This window comes from Carettochelys insculpta, chromosome 12 (assembly GCF_033958435.1).
Source record: "Carettochelys insculpta isolate YL-2023 chromosome 12, ASM3395843v1, whole genome shotgun sequence".
NCBI classification, from domain to species: domain Eukaryota; kingdom Metazoa; phylum Chordata; order Testudines; family Carettochelyidae; genus Carettochelys; species Carettochelys insculpta.
In genome coordinates this window covers 11,508,376-11,523,360 of record NC_134148.1, presented here as the reverse complement: position 1 = coordinate 11,523,360, position 14,985 = coordinate 11,508,376, and the positions used below count along the sequence as shown (strand labels likewise).

The following is a 14,985-nucleotide window of genomic DNA, read 5'->3' as shown; positions in this document are numbered from 1 at the left end:
AGATGAGAATTACACCTATGAGCAAACAGTGCAGATAAAACCTGTATGGAAAAGAGAAATACATGAAGCATGAACATCACACACACCCAAGATCACCTTTTCTGTGAAGATTAAGCAGAGTGGAAATGGTCACCGAGACCCCAAGGAACACGTGAAAATGTTAGAGACGTGGAGCTTGTTGCTTGATAGAGATTTTTTAAAAAAGGTAATTGTTTACATATTTTGAACCATCAATCTGTGCATATACTGAGGCCTTCTGTCGACATAATTCAGGGAAGCTTCTACAAACAAAGCATTCGGTCAACATAGTCTCAACAGAACTCTGCATTTGCCTCGACAGTGTTATCCCTTAAACTTTGAGGAATAACACCCTGTTGATAGAGCTCTGTCAACAGAAATGCAGGGTAGACACTTCTGTTGTCAGAGAAAGCTTCCCATTGCAGGGCAGCCGTCTGCAGAGCCGCCATTCTGCTTTGTCACCAGCGGGCAGTGCCGTTTGTCTGTGTAAAATCTGTCAGAGGTTGTCAAAACTTCCCTTTCAACAGTAACTTGTGTCGACAGATGCTTCTAGTGTAGACATGGCCTGACAGACTATTAAACTTACATTACATTATAGTGGTTTCTCCTGACTGTCCTCCTCTTTTATCTTCATATAGTATTGACCATGACTACATATGCATTTGTACAGCACTAGGGTAACACTTGCTCAATAACTGAGGACTTTAAGCACCATTACAGATAAACCCAACAATTATCTTTTGACATTTCAAAACATTTTTCTGTCTGTAACAATTTGAATTTGGAAACACTGACCTACCCTACTTACCTCCAGTGTCATGTCAGCAGTGGCACCCATCAGGGAAGACCAGTTTTTAAGTGTTCCTGAAAACGCTGATTCTATTAATAATAAAGGAACAGTACGATGTCCCAGACCACATTCCAAGGTGATCTGAACAGACTTCACGCCTACATCTAAATTCTCATTTTTCAGAGCAGTCTCATTGTCCATGTAAGTTTCAGTTGCTTCTGTGGCTATATCAACACCGAGGAACCATGCATTACACTGGTCAATGGGTTTCACATCCCACAAATTTTCAGAATTGCTTGTTGTCCCTTTGGAATCCTCTTCCTTGGCCTTTGGTTTTATGGCAGCCATGATAGTCACCACGGTATTCAGAATGATTGGTGAAATCTTTAAGAATAAAGAGTCTTATTTGTAGCTTATTTTTTGTTTTATTTTACATGTAACCAGTTGGAAAATAATTGGAAATGGCAAGTATATCAAAAATATGGTACCTATTTTAGGTTAACCACCAACACATAAAAAAGGCATGTGCCTGATTACACTAGCAATTAAGAACTTAAATTCAGAACACAAATAGACATTATGCACAAGTATCCCACCTATTATATTTGTTAAAAACCTCACTAGTTTCCCACATACATTTTCAGAATCAGTGTTCTAACATGCATAATCCTGATCTTTTTATTGTTGTACACAGAAAGCATGTATATTTAATATTCTGATATAGTCAATTGACACCACCTCTGCATAAATGCCACCATTTTTCTCATGAATATTTATGTTAAAAATGTTTGTTCAAAAAGCTAAATCTATTGTGTAGTACAGGTACATGTACTGCACAACTTTCACAAACAATTAATTTTACAGACAAACCATCACCATTCTTATTGTCAAGAACTGCTACAAGTCGTGAAATCTAATTTACTCTAATATACTATGGCTATGTCTACATTACAGTTCCCTTTCGAACGGGGAATGCAAATGAGGCAAATCAAAAATGCAAATGAAGCACCAATTTACGTATCTCACATTTCAGTTGTATAATTGCATTTTCAAAAGAGTCTTTTGAAAGAAAAACAGCAGTGTAGAAGGGGTTCTTTCAAAATAAAACCCCATTTTCAAAAGCACCCTTCTTCCTGAAAAAAATTAGGAAGAATGGTACTTTCAAAAATGGGGTCTTATTTTGAAAGAACCCCAACCTACACTGCTGTTTCTCTTTTGAAAGACTTTCAAAAATGCAATTATGCAAATGAAACACAAGATATGTAAATAGACACTTCATTTGCATTTTCAATTTGCTCACTTGCATTCCTCTTTTGAAAGGGGGCTGTAGCATAGACACATCCTATAAGTGTCAGCTTCCCCAACGTGATCGCTACACCATCTATATAAAAATGGAGATTTAGCAATAACAAGTGAACATTCTTACTGCAGAGATCCTTAAATTACTGATTAAGCTATTATATTAAAAGGTATTTGCAACTGTTATTAATGCTTCATTATAAGAACGATCAAATTATACCATTTGCCCATAAGTAACTAAGCACAGATTTTAAATCAACAATTAATTATCAGTGTAGGTCTTGCACTCAATAATAGGAAAAAATATGCTTAAAAACTAAAAAAAGAAACCAATTGTGAAACCAAATGGACTAGCTGGAAATTCAAGAAGAGGGATGCTTTTTTTTTTTTAAATGGACTAGGTTTCAAACTACACAAGCATATATTATTAATAAATCATTTTTCTACTCACTTGTCTGTATTTTACTACAAGTGAATACATGAATAACTTAGTACACTGTACTTTAAAACCTCTCTGAACTATCAATTCTTGTACATAGGGGAGTTGCAAAAAAAAGTATGGATATCCATAGCAAAAATTAGATACACAGTTCTGGTGGCCTAACTTGGAAACTTTGGATAGCAATATAAGGAAAAAAGACATGATACAAGTTTAATCTCTGAGAAGCATAACTGCTTTTTCTATACCAACTTTTTAACAATATTACTAACCTTTATAATAAGTTCTTGTATTGTTACTGCCATATTTTGTACTCCTGAAACATGTGTCATATTTTCCACAACCAAAGAACATGGCTGTAGCACCTGAAGAAAGAATTTTAAATTATGATTATAAATTAATTAATTCTAACCTTCCACCTTTAAAAAATGTTTTCCTCAACATCCTTCTTATTAATAAACAAAGAGATAAACCTTGGCCAAAAGCATGGAGCTCTGCAACTATTTCAGGGGAATAGCATCCTCACATATTAGTTTTATACAGTCACATCAACACATGCTGTTGATGAATGCCTGCTGACTAGGTTCAGCAGTAGTCTAAAAGAACTGCACCATGCCGCTGAAGATGCCGTTGTTTGGCTAGATGACTATACACATGCTAAACAGAAGCCACAAGAATATGGGATGCCGGCATGAAGGCAAGGGCTCCAGTAGCTGTGCACTAGATGCTCTCCACCCACGGGCAAGAGAACGGAAAGAAAAAGCTGGACACATTCATGGGTCAGGTGAGCTACTTCCTTAAAAGGGTTACCCAAGTTCCTTCCCACACTTTCAGCAGAAGAGGGGAACCCAATGACTTCCATACTGCTAATCCTGGAGTAATGCAAATATGAGTTGCCCACACTGAAACAGAAGTGAAAGTAACTTAAATTTCTTACTGGCACTGTTGTATCACACACCCTGGCACAGGCAACTCAAGGCAGGCAGGGTGGGTGTAGGTGGGGACATGGGGGGATACAGGACTCAGAAGCATGAGGTTTTGGAGATTCAGGGAAGAGGATTAGGTGTTTGTGGGAAGGTGAAGGAGTCAGGGATAAGGTGTGTGAAGAGGAACTCAGGACACGTGTATGTGTGGATGTGGGGAGTATAAGGGCACTAGTTGGGAAGGGAAGGAAGACACAACCTACTTCCCAAGATTTGTGCCAGGAGGCTAGTTACTGTTCACCTTCAACACTCTCAGGTAGTGACAGGGAAGCACAAAGCGCAGGTTATGCACTTCTCCCTCCTGGCTGGAGAGGGGAGAGAAGAATACTCTCACTCCCTGATCGGAACAGGCACAGAAAGTGGCATCCCTGTATGAATTGCGGGTGGCAGTTGGCTTCAGATGCACCATCCTCCCTAAATTTTACCCTATTGTGTAGGTCTTAGGGCTGGTGAGGTTCTAGAAAGGAGGGGGCGGAGCACACCTGCAACCAGCCTCTCTAACCTGCTTGCCTAGCATAGCACAACAGCCTGCAGGAAGCCCTGGGACCCACCACACTTCCTCCTACAGCCAACCATCCCAGCCTGCCAGCTCCTTCTTCCTGGACTTACTGGCTTACTTGCTGAAGGCTGACCCTGCAGACTCCAAACTAACTCCTAAGATGAAGTCAGTAGTTTTAACTCATCATTACAAACAGTCCTGTAGCACCCTGAAGACTATGCCTTAGAGACATGGGTCTTACCCACAAAAGCTCATTACCTAATAAACCAATTTGTTAGTCTTTAAAGGTGCTACAGGACTGCTTGCTATTTATGAAGCTACAGACTACCATGGCTACCCTTCTGCATCTATCATTAGAACATTAACTGCAGTTTTCTGTCTACACAATGTTCATGCTATCAAGGTCTGTTTTGTGCCCAATCTTTCACTCAATCTTTCATTTAGACTTTTTTTAAATAAAAAGATAACTACATAATCACCTTCTTCTCTAAGATAAGATCTTTCACCTAATGTGCTTATACTCCATACTTTCATAACTTTTTCTGTAATAACTGGATTTGAAAACTGGATCCTGTTGAATGGATGTTTTTTTCTCAAGGGGCAGGGAAGGAAGGGAAACAGAATTGGAGAGGTTTCTTATGGAGCTCAGCCATGTTGGCCAGTAATCAAATGCAATGAAATGGGGCTGGAAAATGGGAGTTAACAGCATATTCATAAAAATCAGAAACATACCTCCCACGCCAGCTTAATGTTTTAATGGCATGTGGCCTCTGCCCACGTGCCATATGGACAAGCTGGTATCCCCCCAGAGGTGCATAAACTGCAGCTCCTCAAGTCTGAGGAAGGGAATATCACAGCATTCTCTAGACGATCATATCACTTTTGGAATTACCTCCTTCCCTTTGACCAAAATAGCCCAATAGTAAAATACAAACACCCCGCCCCCATCTCCTTCCTAACACATCTCTTCATGTTACCCCGGAACTGGGCTGGACTTGTTTTTACGCAAGAGATTAGGGGAGTGGAGTGCACAACTGATTAAAGTCTATGTCTACAGTTATACTGACCCAAAGCACCAGCAGCAATATGCAAATAGGCAGCCTCAAAAATGCAAATGACTGCTCATTTGCATACTTGTTCACGAGCAGACACTGCCACCAGCAAAAAAAAAAAGTGTAAACATTCTGCAGGTGACACCCTCCGCCTTTGTCAGCAGCCTCTTATACCTGATTTGCCATTTGCACTTTTGAGACTGCTCATTTGCACACTGCTGCGAGCAGTTCAGGTCAGTGTAACCATAAAATATGCGTACAAACATTTCTATGCCTAGTTTTCTTACTGTGGTGATATTGTTGTCCTGCTTTTCTCTTAGGAAAGCACAAGCCAGCACTTTTAAATCCTTAATTTGTGCAGTCATCCTTTGTGCAAGCTCGTCAGATGATGAAGAGAAATCACACTGGAATGATGCTTTTAAGGCAGGAGCATCAGCCTTAGTCAAATTGGCAACAAATACAATTTCTGGATCCATAATCACTGCTTTTACAGTTGTGTTTGGCTGAAAGGAACCTTCTGGGGGAAAAGAAAATAACATGCTTAGATATATCTTTAACTTACATCAGAAATGCTATCTAACACTGAATTTTTGAAAGTCAAGAATTTTCAGTCAAGATCATTGCTGAATCTTTATCTGTAGTAATCAGTTGCTTTGCCTTTAGTTATGGTATCACAAAGCACCTGTTTCCCACATGCCTTTGGATTCTCCAGCTACAACATATGGAACTCTAGTTTCAGTATAACATCTAACGTGCATATCATTTTTTTTTTTAAAGTCAGCCATTGATATCTCTCTCTCTCTCTCACACACACACACACACACACACACACACACACAGAGCACTTTAAAAAGCACTTAAAAATTCAAAGGGAGCACACTAAAAGTATCAAACTGCTGTACGGCCAGTTAGTTTAAGCATAGTTCTCTGCTTTTAAGAAATTAAGGCTATGTGTACACTAGCACAATAGGAGATAGCAGATAACAGCAGATAGTAATAAGGGGATTTTGAAGTTGTCGGGGTCCTCTCCAAAAGGACCCTCATCTGGACAAGCCATGTGGCAGCGAAAGGCAGAAATTTCAAAGAGCTGTGGCCGGCGGCATGCTAATGAGGCGCTGAATATGCATTTCAACGCCTCATTAGTAATCTTCAAAATGGCCATTTTGCATGGCCATTTCAAAGATTTTGCTAGTGAAGACATAGCCAAAGAAAGTGAGGAAAAAAACAGTGCACTTGAATTCCAGGTTACAAAAGAGCATTTCGAATCTGTCTGCTCTTGGAGTATATAATTTCTCCTTGGACCCCACTGAACACCATGAAATCTGGAAAAGGTGTCATACTCTTAGCTAAAATTACCCCCAAATTTCAATTTACCTACCTACCTTCCCTTCCCCAGTGGAATTTTAAGGTTAGAATACTGCAGTATGTTTAAATAATAAAAAGAGGCAATTGGTTTTCCACAACAGCACTGACCACACCTTCTCCAAATTACTTGAGGATGGGGTAAGGCAGCATGGCTGTCTTTTTTTTTCCCCTCATTTGGGAGGGGGCATTACTACTAGTATGATGAATAATTTCTTTCTGTTCATGGCTGATTTTAAAAAAATCAATCAGGATGCACATTATTTTTACAAAATTTACTGTAAGAGGGAAATATATTTCTAGTCACTGAAGTGACTAGATCTCTTGTGAGCATAGCTAGGTTGGGCCTTTTTTCCCAAAACGGAATTCTGGCACTTTTCCTGGTGCCACCATTTTGGAAGCCGGCTGGGCAGCTCCGACCCACATGCGACTCTGAGGAACCATTTGTGGCTCCTGCTGCTGCTTCCACTCACCCCTCCAGCTCCCTGCCTGCCACACTGAACGAGTAAGACTAGATTTAATTGGTTTAATGGCCCAGAGGGGGAATCCAGCCATCAAACCAATTAAATTGAGTCCTATTCTTGCAACAGGAAGGCCCTGGGAGCTGCCCCTGCCAAGCTGCATGTGGAGGGAAACAGAGAGCTGGTGGTAGCCACGCAGCCGTGGTGAAGAGAAGGTGGCTGACAGCACAGGTGAGTGAATCCTGGGTTGTGGGGGGTTGGGGATGTGAGGAGTTAAGCCTGTGAGCTGTTCGGGGCTGTGAGGGGGTTAAGCCTGGGGAGAAAGGGTGGTTTGGGGTTGCAGGGAGTTCCAGCACCCTTTTTTCCCTTAAAGAAAAAAAGTACTGCCCCTGTGCTATAAGAAAGCAAGAGTTAGATGGATAAAATTTACTATCAGTATGATTCCTAGCACCTTAACACACTATTTTTCTTCACTCTGGAGACAACATTGCCCTTTAATATACTGTTCCACTAAACTTGGAAAAGTATCAGCAAGTCGTGTGATTCTGGGTGTTTTCTTTCCCAGAGACTCTTTGAAAAGCCAGATACACTTCTGCAAACCTTTTTCCTGTTTGGGCTTTCCAGGGACATGCTTCAACTGAACCTGTGTAGACCTTTCAGTTGAAGCTGTTGGCATAGATTTAATGAAGAAGTCTGCTACTGTTAACAAGAACTCCATACTGGCGCACACATAGAGTTTGTCAAGAATTGCAAGTACTTCAATCCCATCTGTATCTTGCTTGTAGTTTATATCAATCATAACATTATCTGTACTATCAGATTTCTTATCAATCATTCTGGAAAATAAATGTAAAAAAGCATTTTAATTAACTTCTATAGCAATAGAAGAATTTCCATAGTGAAGAGAAGTGGCAGTGGAAAGCATTCTTTCTCCTCAAAGTCACTTATTCCGATATAACCCAATAATAAATTCTTTTGTGTTCTAAAAGCAAAGACACTAGGGAAAAGTATGAATTGTTTTACAGCTGTGAAAGTGTTTTCTATTGTATTTTATTCTACACTTTAAAAACTGATGTGGTGTGACAGGAAATGTGAATCAACTTCTGGTACACAAATGTGGATCAACTTCTGGTACACAAAACAACCTAGGTCTAAACTCAGTTCAACTCAGCAATTCCAAGCTTGATGAAATTCCAGATATCCAGCCCTCCTATCCACTCCATGGTTCAGTATAGACTATAAACATTTATTTATAAAATTTCAGTAAAGCTGCTACCTCCAAGATTACTCTCACAAGCAATTTACAAATAATAAACACTTTCACAGCAGCTCTTCATTTGCGACACCTTCAACTAACCTCGCTGTTACTTTCTGAATCCCTTCTCTGAGATCATCCAGGGTACACGTCTTGAGTTTAACATTAACATCCATTGAACCATCTGAGAACATCTTCACTGATGATGCCAGGAGATGTAGTCTGAGTTCACCCAGGCGTAAACTGTCACTATGCAGTGAAAGCAGGGACTGCTTAAAAAAATGTCAGCAACAGTAATTATAGGGAATGGAAAACCAGGAATTAGAAGATTAAACAAATGTATTTCTGCTCATGAGAGAGACTGAATGTACCTTATCATTTGGGTATGAGAGAAGCAAGTTATATTTAATTTAGAACAGATTTAAGCATAGATAACAGCAGCTAAGGCTGAGGTGCTTAACTGCATCAGATGAATTACAGACAGTTTTGTGTCATCCACAATCTGAAAACAAGCCCCTTGACTAAATTCCTTAGTTCAGTCCATGTGTGTGCATGCACACAGACACACACACACTCATCAGGTGTGGCTGAAAGACATCCTATATAAGATCTCTTTGCAAAATAAAAGCAGTTGCCACATCTGCTGAGGAGAGAAAAGAAATCAACTTCAAGACACCCCTTTCACTATGGTAATGCATAGATGAATTAACACCATTTCATGCTGAATAATATCAAAAGCATCTGACAGGATATACCACCAGACATGCAGGGGCATCTGATCTATATCCATAATCAGGTGAGATCACTGGCCAATGAAACCAAAGTTGTCTTTGTCACAAAGCCAGTTTATATCCCACTGGATAAAGCAGAGGAAGACAGATGAATATTATTCTCATAGTAGGATTAATATTTACTGCATAAGCAATGGGCCTTTTAGGCCTGCGCTCCTGGGCTTGTCCAACAAATTACTTTTGGTATCAAGTGTGGGGGTGAGCAATTAGCTTCTGTCTGGTGTGGTAGAGCACGTGTCCTGCCCCTGTGATAAGGTAGTTGTTGAATCTGTAATGGTGATGCTGGGAACTAAAATTTATAGCCAGTTTTGGGATCTGAAAGAGATTTATCCCCACATTGCCAAATTAGACTTCTCTAGGCTTTTTTCCCCCCACCCCCAAGCTAGCCAGCATGTAGGTGGCCTGGTTTTGAGTGTTTAAATCACAACTGTCCCAATGCTGGCTGGTTCCAGTTCAGCTTTAAGAGGGGCGGGCTAGCTCAGTGGTTAGAGCATTTGCCTTGTAAACCCAGGGTTGTGAGCTCAGTCTTTGAGGGGGCCTTTCAAGAGCCTGGAGCAGATTAAATGAAACATGTGTCAGGGATGGCGATAGGTACTGCTGTGAGAGCAAGGAACTGGACTTGCTGACCTCCTGAGGTCCCTTCCAGTTCTATGATACATATAACTTTGTGGGTTGGAAAAGGTTTCACAGAGATTTCTGTAACCCAGGGGCCTGTTTAGGCACTGGCCCTGAGCACAACATGCCTACTCTGGGGCATGCATATATGTGTGTGTCAGCTTGTGGTGCCTCTCAGTATCTCCTGGACTTCTAACATAAAGAAGAGGAGGAAGTTAGGACTCTGGATTCCAGTCAGAGCCCTTGGGCATGCGTGCGGGTGCAAAACGGGGGTGGACTTTACTATTACCCTCAGATGCGCAGTCTAAGCAGGCTGTTGGTGTTCTTTGATATCTGTATTCAAACCCTAGCAGGTTAGTGTGGGGCAGTTGATCCAGTTGGATCCTACAGTTTAAATCAACTTTGGGCCTCTGCATTTACACATATCAGGCTCTCTGTCAATGTTTTCAGATCCAGAACAATATTATTAGGATGATCATCTGTCCCGTATTGGGCGGGACACTCCTGTATCTGGGACTCCAAAAAGGCCTCCCAACTTTTTTTTTTTTTTTTAAAAAGGACTCATTGTCCCATATTTATAATAAGAATAAGAAGAATAAGAATAAGAATAATACATGGAGATACACACCTCATAGAACTGGAAGGGACTTCAGCAGGTCATCAAGTTCAGTCCCCTGCCCTCTTGGCAGGACCAAACACTATCCCCCTCTCAGAGATTCCTAAATGGCCCCCTTACGGATTGAGCTCACAACCTGGGGTTTAGCAGGCCAATGCTCAAACCACTGAGCTATCCCTCCCCATCCCAGCCTTGGGGAGACAGGGGGAGCACCAGCAGCTGACACCTCCTTCCCAGCTCCCCAGGGCTTGGACGAGCTACCCCATCCCCTCATATCCCCCTGTCCCATATTTGGGACAGGAAGATATGGTCACCCTAAATATTGTAATTAAAAGACAAACCCTAGAATAAACACTTTTTTCATTATGCCTAATGTTTAAGGCAGGTACAGACATGCTGGCATTGGGTGGTGGGGATATGGGTGGGTGTGTGTGTGCGTGCACGTGCGTGTGCTAGAGTTGTGTGTCTCAGTGCTATATTTCTTCAAGAACTCCTTATAAAAGAGCTCTGACCACAAAATTTGGTATGCAACTTCCTCTTATCCTAACAAACTCAGGTCAGGGTTCGGTTATGCCTGAAAAATGTGAAGTGCTGGAAAGGGGCTGTTTTCTAGAACATGGAAAGGAAGAGGGCAGAGGGAGGTGAAAGGGAGGGGCACAAACAAGAGGGACGCGATACTAAGAGTTGCCACTGGGGGCAGCTGCAGCACTGAGAAGCTAGCAGAGCTAGCTCCCTGCCCTCCTCCCCAGAGCTGCCCACTCTGCAATAGACAGCCTACAGAGGGGGCTGCTCAAGGGGAACAGGGGCATCCTACAGAACCTCATCTCACCCAGACAGTCTGTAGGCCACAGGGCAAGGGGAGCCAAAAGAAGGCTGGGGGCAGCTCAAAAAACCTGTCTCTCCCACAACCTGCAGGACAAATGGGGGCCACTGGAAACCAGGGACAGATCCCTGGAGCATTATCCTCACCTCAACAGCCTACAGGCAGTGGGAGGTGGGTCTGCTGGAGGGACAGCAACCCCATCCCCAAAAGCCTGTCCCCCAAGACAGCCTGTAGGCTACAGCAAGTAGCCCCTGGAGCACTTTACTAAACAGGCTGCAGGATAGATGGGGCTGGTGTAGACCCCAAAACACTGCCCCCCAGACCAGTGAAGGGCCAGGGGGCAGCTAACTTCTGCAATCCCACCCTCTGCCTTGAGCTCCCCCACCCCTTGAGACTCCACTGTCCCTCTGCCATAAGCCACCCACCCTTGCCCCTCCGCCTTAATTTTTCTCTCTGTTGGAAAAACTACTATAATTGAAAAGATGCACTTTTTTCAATTATTTTCAAAAATTACTTCAGTTAAAGACCTGTGCAACAGCAAATACATCTGCTAGTTTTAAACAAGCCTCGAAATGTATCAATTGCTGCTATCCTCAACAGCCACCATCTACAAATTTAACTGTTTCCTTAACATTTGCCAAGATCAACCTCACTTATTTATCAAAACACTTCACAATTTTTTTTTAAAATCAGTCAGTAATAGTTTTCAGTTTCCATAATAATGCCCAGTGTGAACTGAAATGTTATTTTAAATGCACGCATATGTAATTTTTCAAGAGAACTGGCTTAATAGTTTCCTAATATAATTTATTAAAATGAATAAGTATGTAACACTTTTTCCAAAAGTATCTGATAAGTAACTAAGGCTATGTCTACACTATAGTGATCTTCTGAAAGTTCTTCCAGAAGACCTTTTGAAAAAAAAAAAAACACTTCTCTGGAAAGAGCATGTCCATACACAAAAAAGCAGATGGAAAAAAAATAATCAATCCACTCTTTCAATAGAGTGTCCACACAGCCCCTGCTCTTTCAAAAGAATGGGCCAGGGATCAAAAAATCCAGTGCTATGAGGACTGCTCTTTCAAAAAAAGGGCCTCTGGTGCAGCTACACACGTTTTCTTTGGAACGAATCTTTCAGAAAATAGCACCCTCTCTCATCTGGGAGAGGAAAAGGGCCACTGGAAAAAGTGCTGCCTTCTTTCAACTTCAGATCAAAAGAGCCTATTTTGTGTGCAGACGTTCTGAGGATTCTTTTGGAAAAGGCTCGCTTTTTCAAAAGAACTTGCTAGTGTAGACATAGCCATAGTGTAAACTTTATTGTACCAAAGATGTTAAAGTTAATAGGAATAGAGAAAAATCAGGTTAGTAAAATTCATGATAGAAGAACAGAAACAAAAACTTATTCTTCTCCCAGCTTTTATTGGATTTAGCACATACCTGATCATGGTCACTGCTGTAAAGAATTATTGAAAGTGACTCAAAGTTGAAGTCAAATTTAAGAGTTGCATAATATTCCTCAGGATGCTGTGATGCAGAAATATCTGTTTGTCCTGAAGTGAAAACAGGATCTGCAAGTTGAAGAAAATTTCACACACTTACAGCTACTTAATTCTGCTTTTTTAAAACCCCAGAAGTATATTGAAGTAAAAGCTTCAGAAGATTAAGACTGAAATTGCCTAAACAAGAAGCCTCCTGATACAATTCAAGGAAGACAGCATAATGCCTGGTGAATTAGACAATGTAAGACCTAAAAAAACCAAAAATCAATGAACCAAAACTGGTTTATCATAAATGAGGCCTAATTATTGGACAAAATGAGAGAATGGCCTATTGCATCCATCATTCTTTTCTTGGTTCCCTTAAAGAAAAATTAAGGGAAGATACTGGCTTCTTGAGCAAGCCAGCTTAAACAACGCAATTGCCTCTGTCACCATCTTCGAGGACACTAAGCCTTTGTCATGCTGATATGAGGGATGTCCAGACCAGATGAGGCCAAAGAGAGAAAGGGTCCCATATGACACTGCCACCTGAACTGGCTCCAGCTGAATCCTACAGATTTACCTGGTTGTTTCTCTGCCTGCCATGGGCCCATTTCCCATATTTTTCTTCCCTTCCTCATCCCACTCCTTTCTCCCAATAGGAAAAAACAGTCTTAGCTGGCTAAGACAGACTGTATATATGCCTGTTCAACTGTTTGCAACACGGCTGTTAACCTGTAACCAGAAAGACAATTAAAACCAACACTCTAGTCAGACTGATGCTGGTAGAAATGTTCCAGTTCCTGGAAGAATCCATAAGATCGTGTGCTCTGCGTTTGTTTTTGTAGCAACAAGGCTGCAAGTAAGAGTCAGCATCCAAGCCAGTTGCTGCACTTCCTATCTTTGCTGTTGTTCCTTCTTCCATCCCATATGTCTCTCTCTCTAGTTTTCCTAAGAAACAGCAAAACAAGTACCAAACCATCTCTATCAACCTTTCTGTTACCCAAAAAGGACAGCTATTACTGTCATGAGTACCATCTAAGACTGTCAAAGAAAGAGGTTCTCTCTCCTAAAAACTCTTCAGCAAAAGAGAACAATGGTTGGGGCTAAAATTAAATCCTTAACTTAGTATTTTACATTTCAAATGTTTTAACTGTTTTTCCTTCTTTTGTGCATACATAATAAATGGTCATAAGCGATTTTAAAGATGTGTTTATAATGGCCCTGAGCAAGCTGAGATCTCTGTATACCAAGCCCTAAGCACTGCTTTAGGGTTTTTAACGTGAACAATGTCAGCATCTTGTTAAGTATAGGAGGGGTAACCATGTTAGTCTGGATCTCTAACAGCAACAAAGAAGTTACATCTTCATGCATCTGAAGAAGTGAGTCTGTGCTCACGAAAGCTCATGCTCAAAACTTTTCTGTTAGTCTATAAGGTGCCACAGAACCCTTCGTTGCTGCTAGCATCTTGTTAATATCGTTGACTCTGTGTGTGAAACTATTCCATCTAAATAAAAACAGAAGGCACATTTACGTATGATAATGAATCTCGTTAGTTTTCTGGTTTATGATTTGCATGGGCTGTCAATCTACCCCAAGGAAATGCATCTACAAAAGCAATTTGTAACGTTGAATTTAGAAATGAAGCTTATTTTACAAAAGCAATGAGTAAAAATACCTTAAATATTCTGGTTTTTTATTCAGCTTCCTAATACCACTACTCTTCCACTAGCTACAGATTTTGTTGTATTCATCAACTTCCCCATGATCCATTAAGTGAATTCAACAAGTCAAAAGTAAATATCTATACTACAGTTCTAGTGCATAACTAAGCAAAAGAAGAAATACACAGCACGTAACTGCAATAATGGATGCGCTCCATGTATGCTAACATCACAGAGAACAATGCATTCGTTTACCAATGTTACACTTTCAAAATACTTGTAATCATTAACTAACAGTTGATCTTTTTCTGAACTCCAAATTTTACATTCAAGTTGTACCTTCATAGAAGTGAGCATCACTGACCTTTTTCCTTTTTAGTTTTTTGAGCTTCCTGAAATGTCTGTTGTGTAGCACTTGGCTGGGAGGAAGCCTCTCCAAGATTATTCAGCAAAATTTTCATGAGGACAGTTAGGTCATCTTCACTGAGAGCAATCTATAAATTGGCAGACACGCAGCAATTCCCACAAAAGACATTCACCAACATATATTGAAAACAGGCCTTTTTATTAGTAGTACCATTAACATGTCACATCCAAATTACCCAACCTAAACTCTTCAGTGCAACTGATTTGATATTACTGAAGGTCTTTCCTTTCCAGCAATTCCCACCGACATGCTAATTAACAGACACTTCCTCTGTAAACCAGTTTAAAATTTGATTGAAAAACCAACAAACTCAGCTGAAAATACCCAAAAATTCTCAAACAAATATTTCCCCCATTGCCCAAGATACCATTTGCTGCTTCTTATTAAATGTTGTAAACAAAAAGAACGTAATT

At 40.7% G+C, this 14,985-nt stretch overlaps 1 protein-coding gene across 3 annotated transcripts in view; it reads right to left on the bottom strand.

Moving 5' to 3' along the window:
• Nucleotides 1-14,985, bottom strand: part of VPS13C (vacuolar protein sorting 13 homolog C) — a 262,583-nt gene that overhangs the window by 127,479 nt on the left and 120,119 nt on the right. The window contains exons 46-52 of one of the 3 annotated variants that reach the window (XM_075007275.1): nt 14,510-14,639; nt 12,441-12,571; nt 8,261-8,430; nt 7,504-7,739; nt 5,368-5,597; nt 2,819-2,911; nt 827-1,192 (exon numbers count right to left, since the gene is read on the bottom strand). In XM_075007275.1, coding sequence (XP_074863376.1) covers nt 827-1,192; nt 2,819-2,911; nt 5,368-5,597; nt 7,504-7,739; nt 8,261-8,430; nt 12,441-12,571; nt 14,510-14,639 — 1,356 coding nt within the window. The remainder of the gene's footprint in view (nt 1-826; nt 1,193-2,818; nt 2,912-5,367; nt 5,598-7,503; nt 7,740-8,260; nt 8,431-12,440; nt 12,572-14,509; nt 14,640-14,985) is intronic. The other 2 variants (XM_075007277.1, XM_075007276.1) reach the window with 2 other exon arrangements.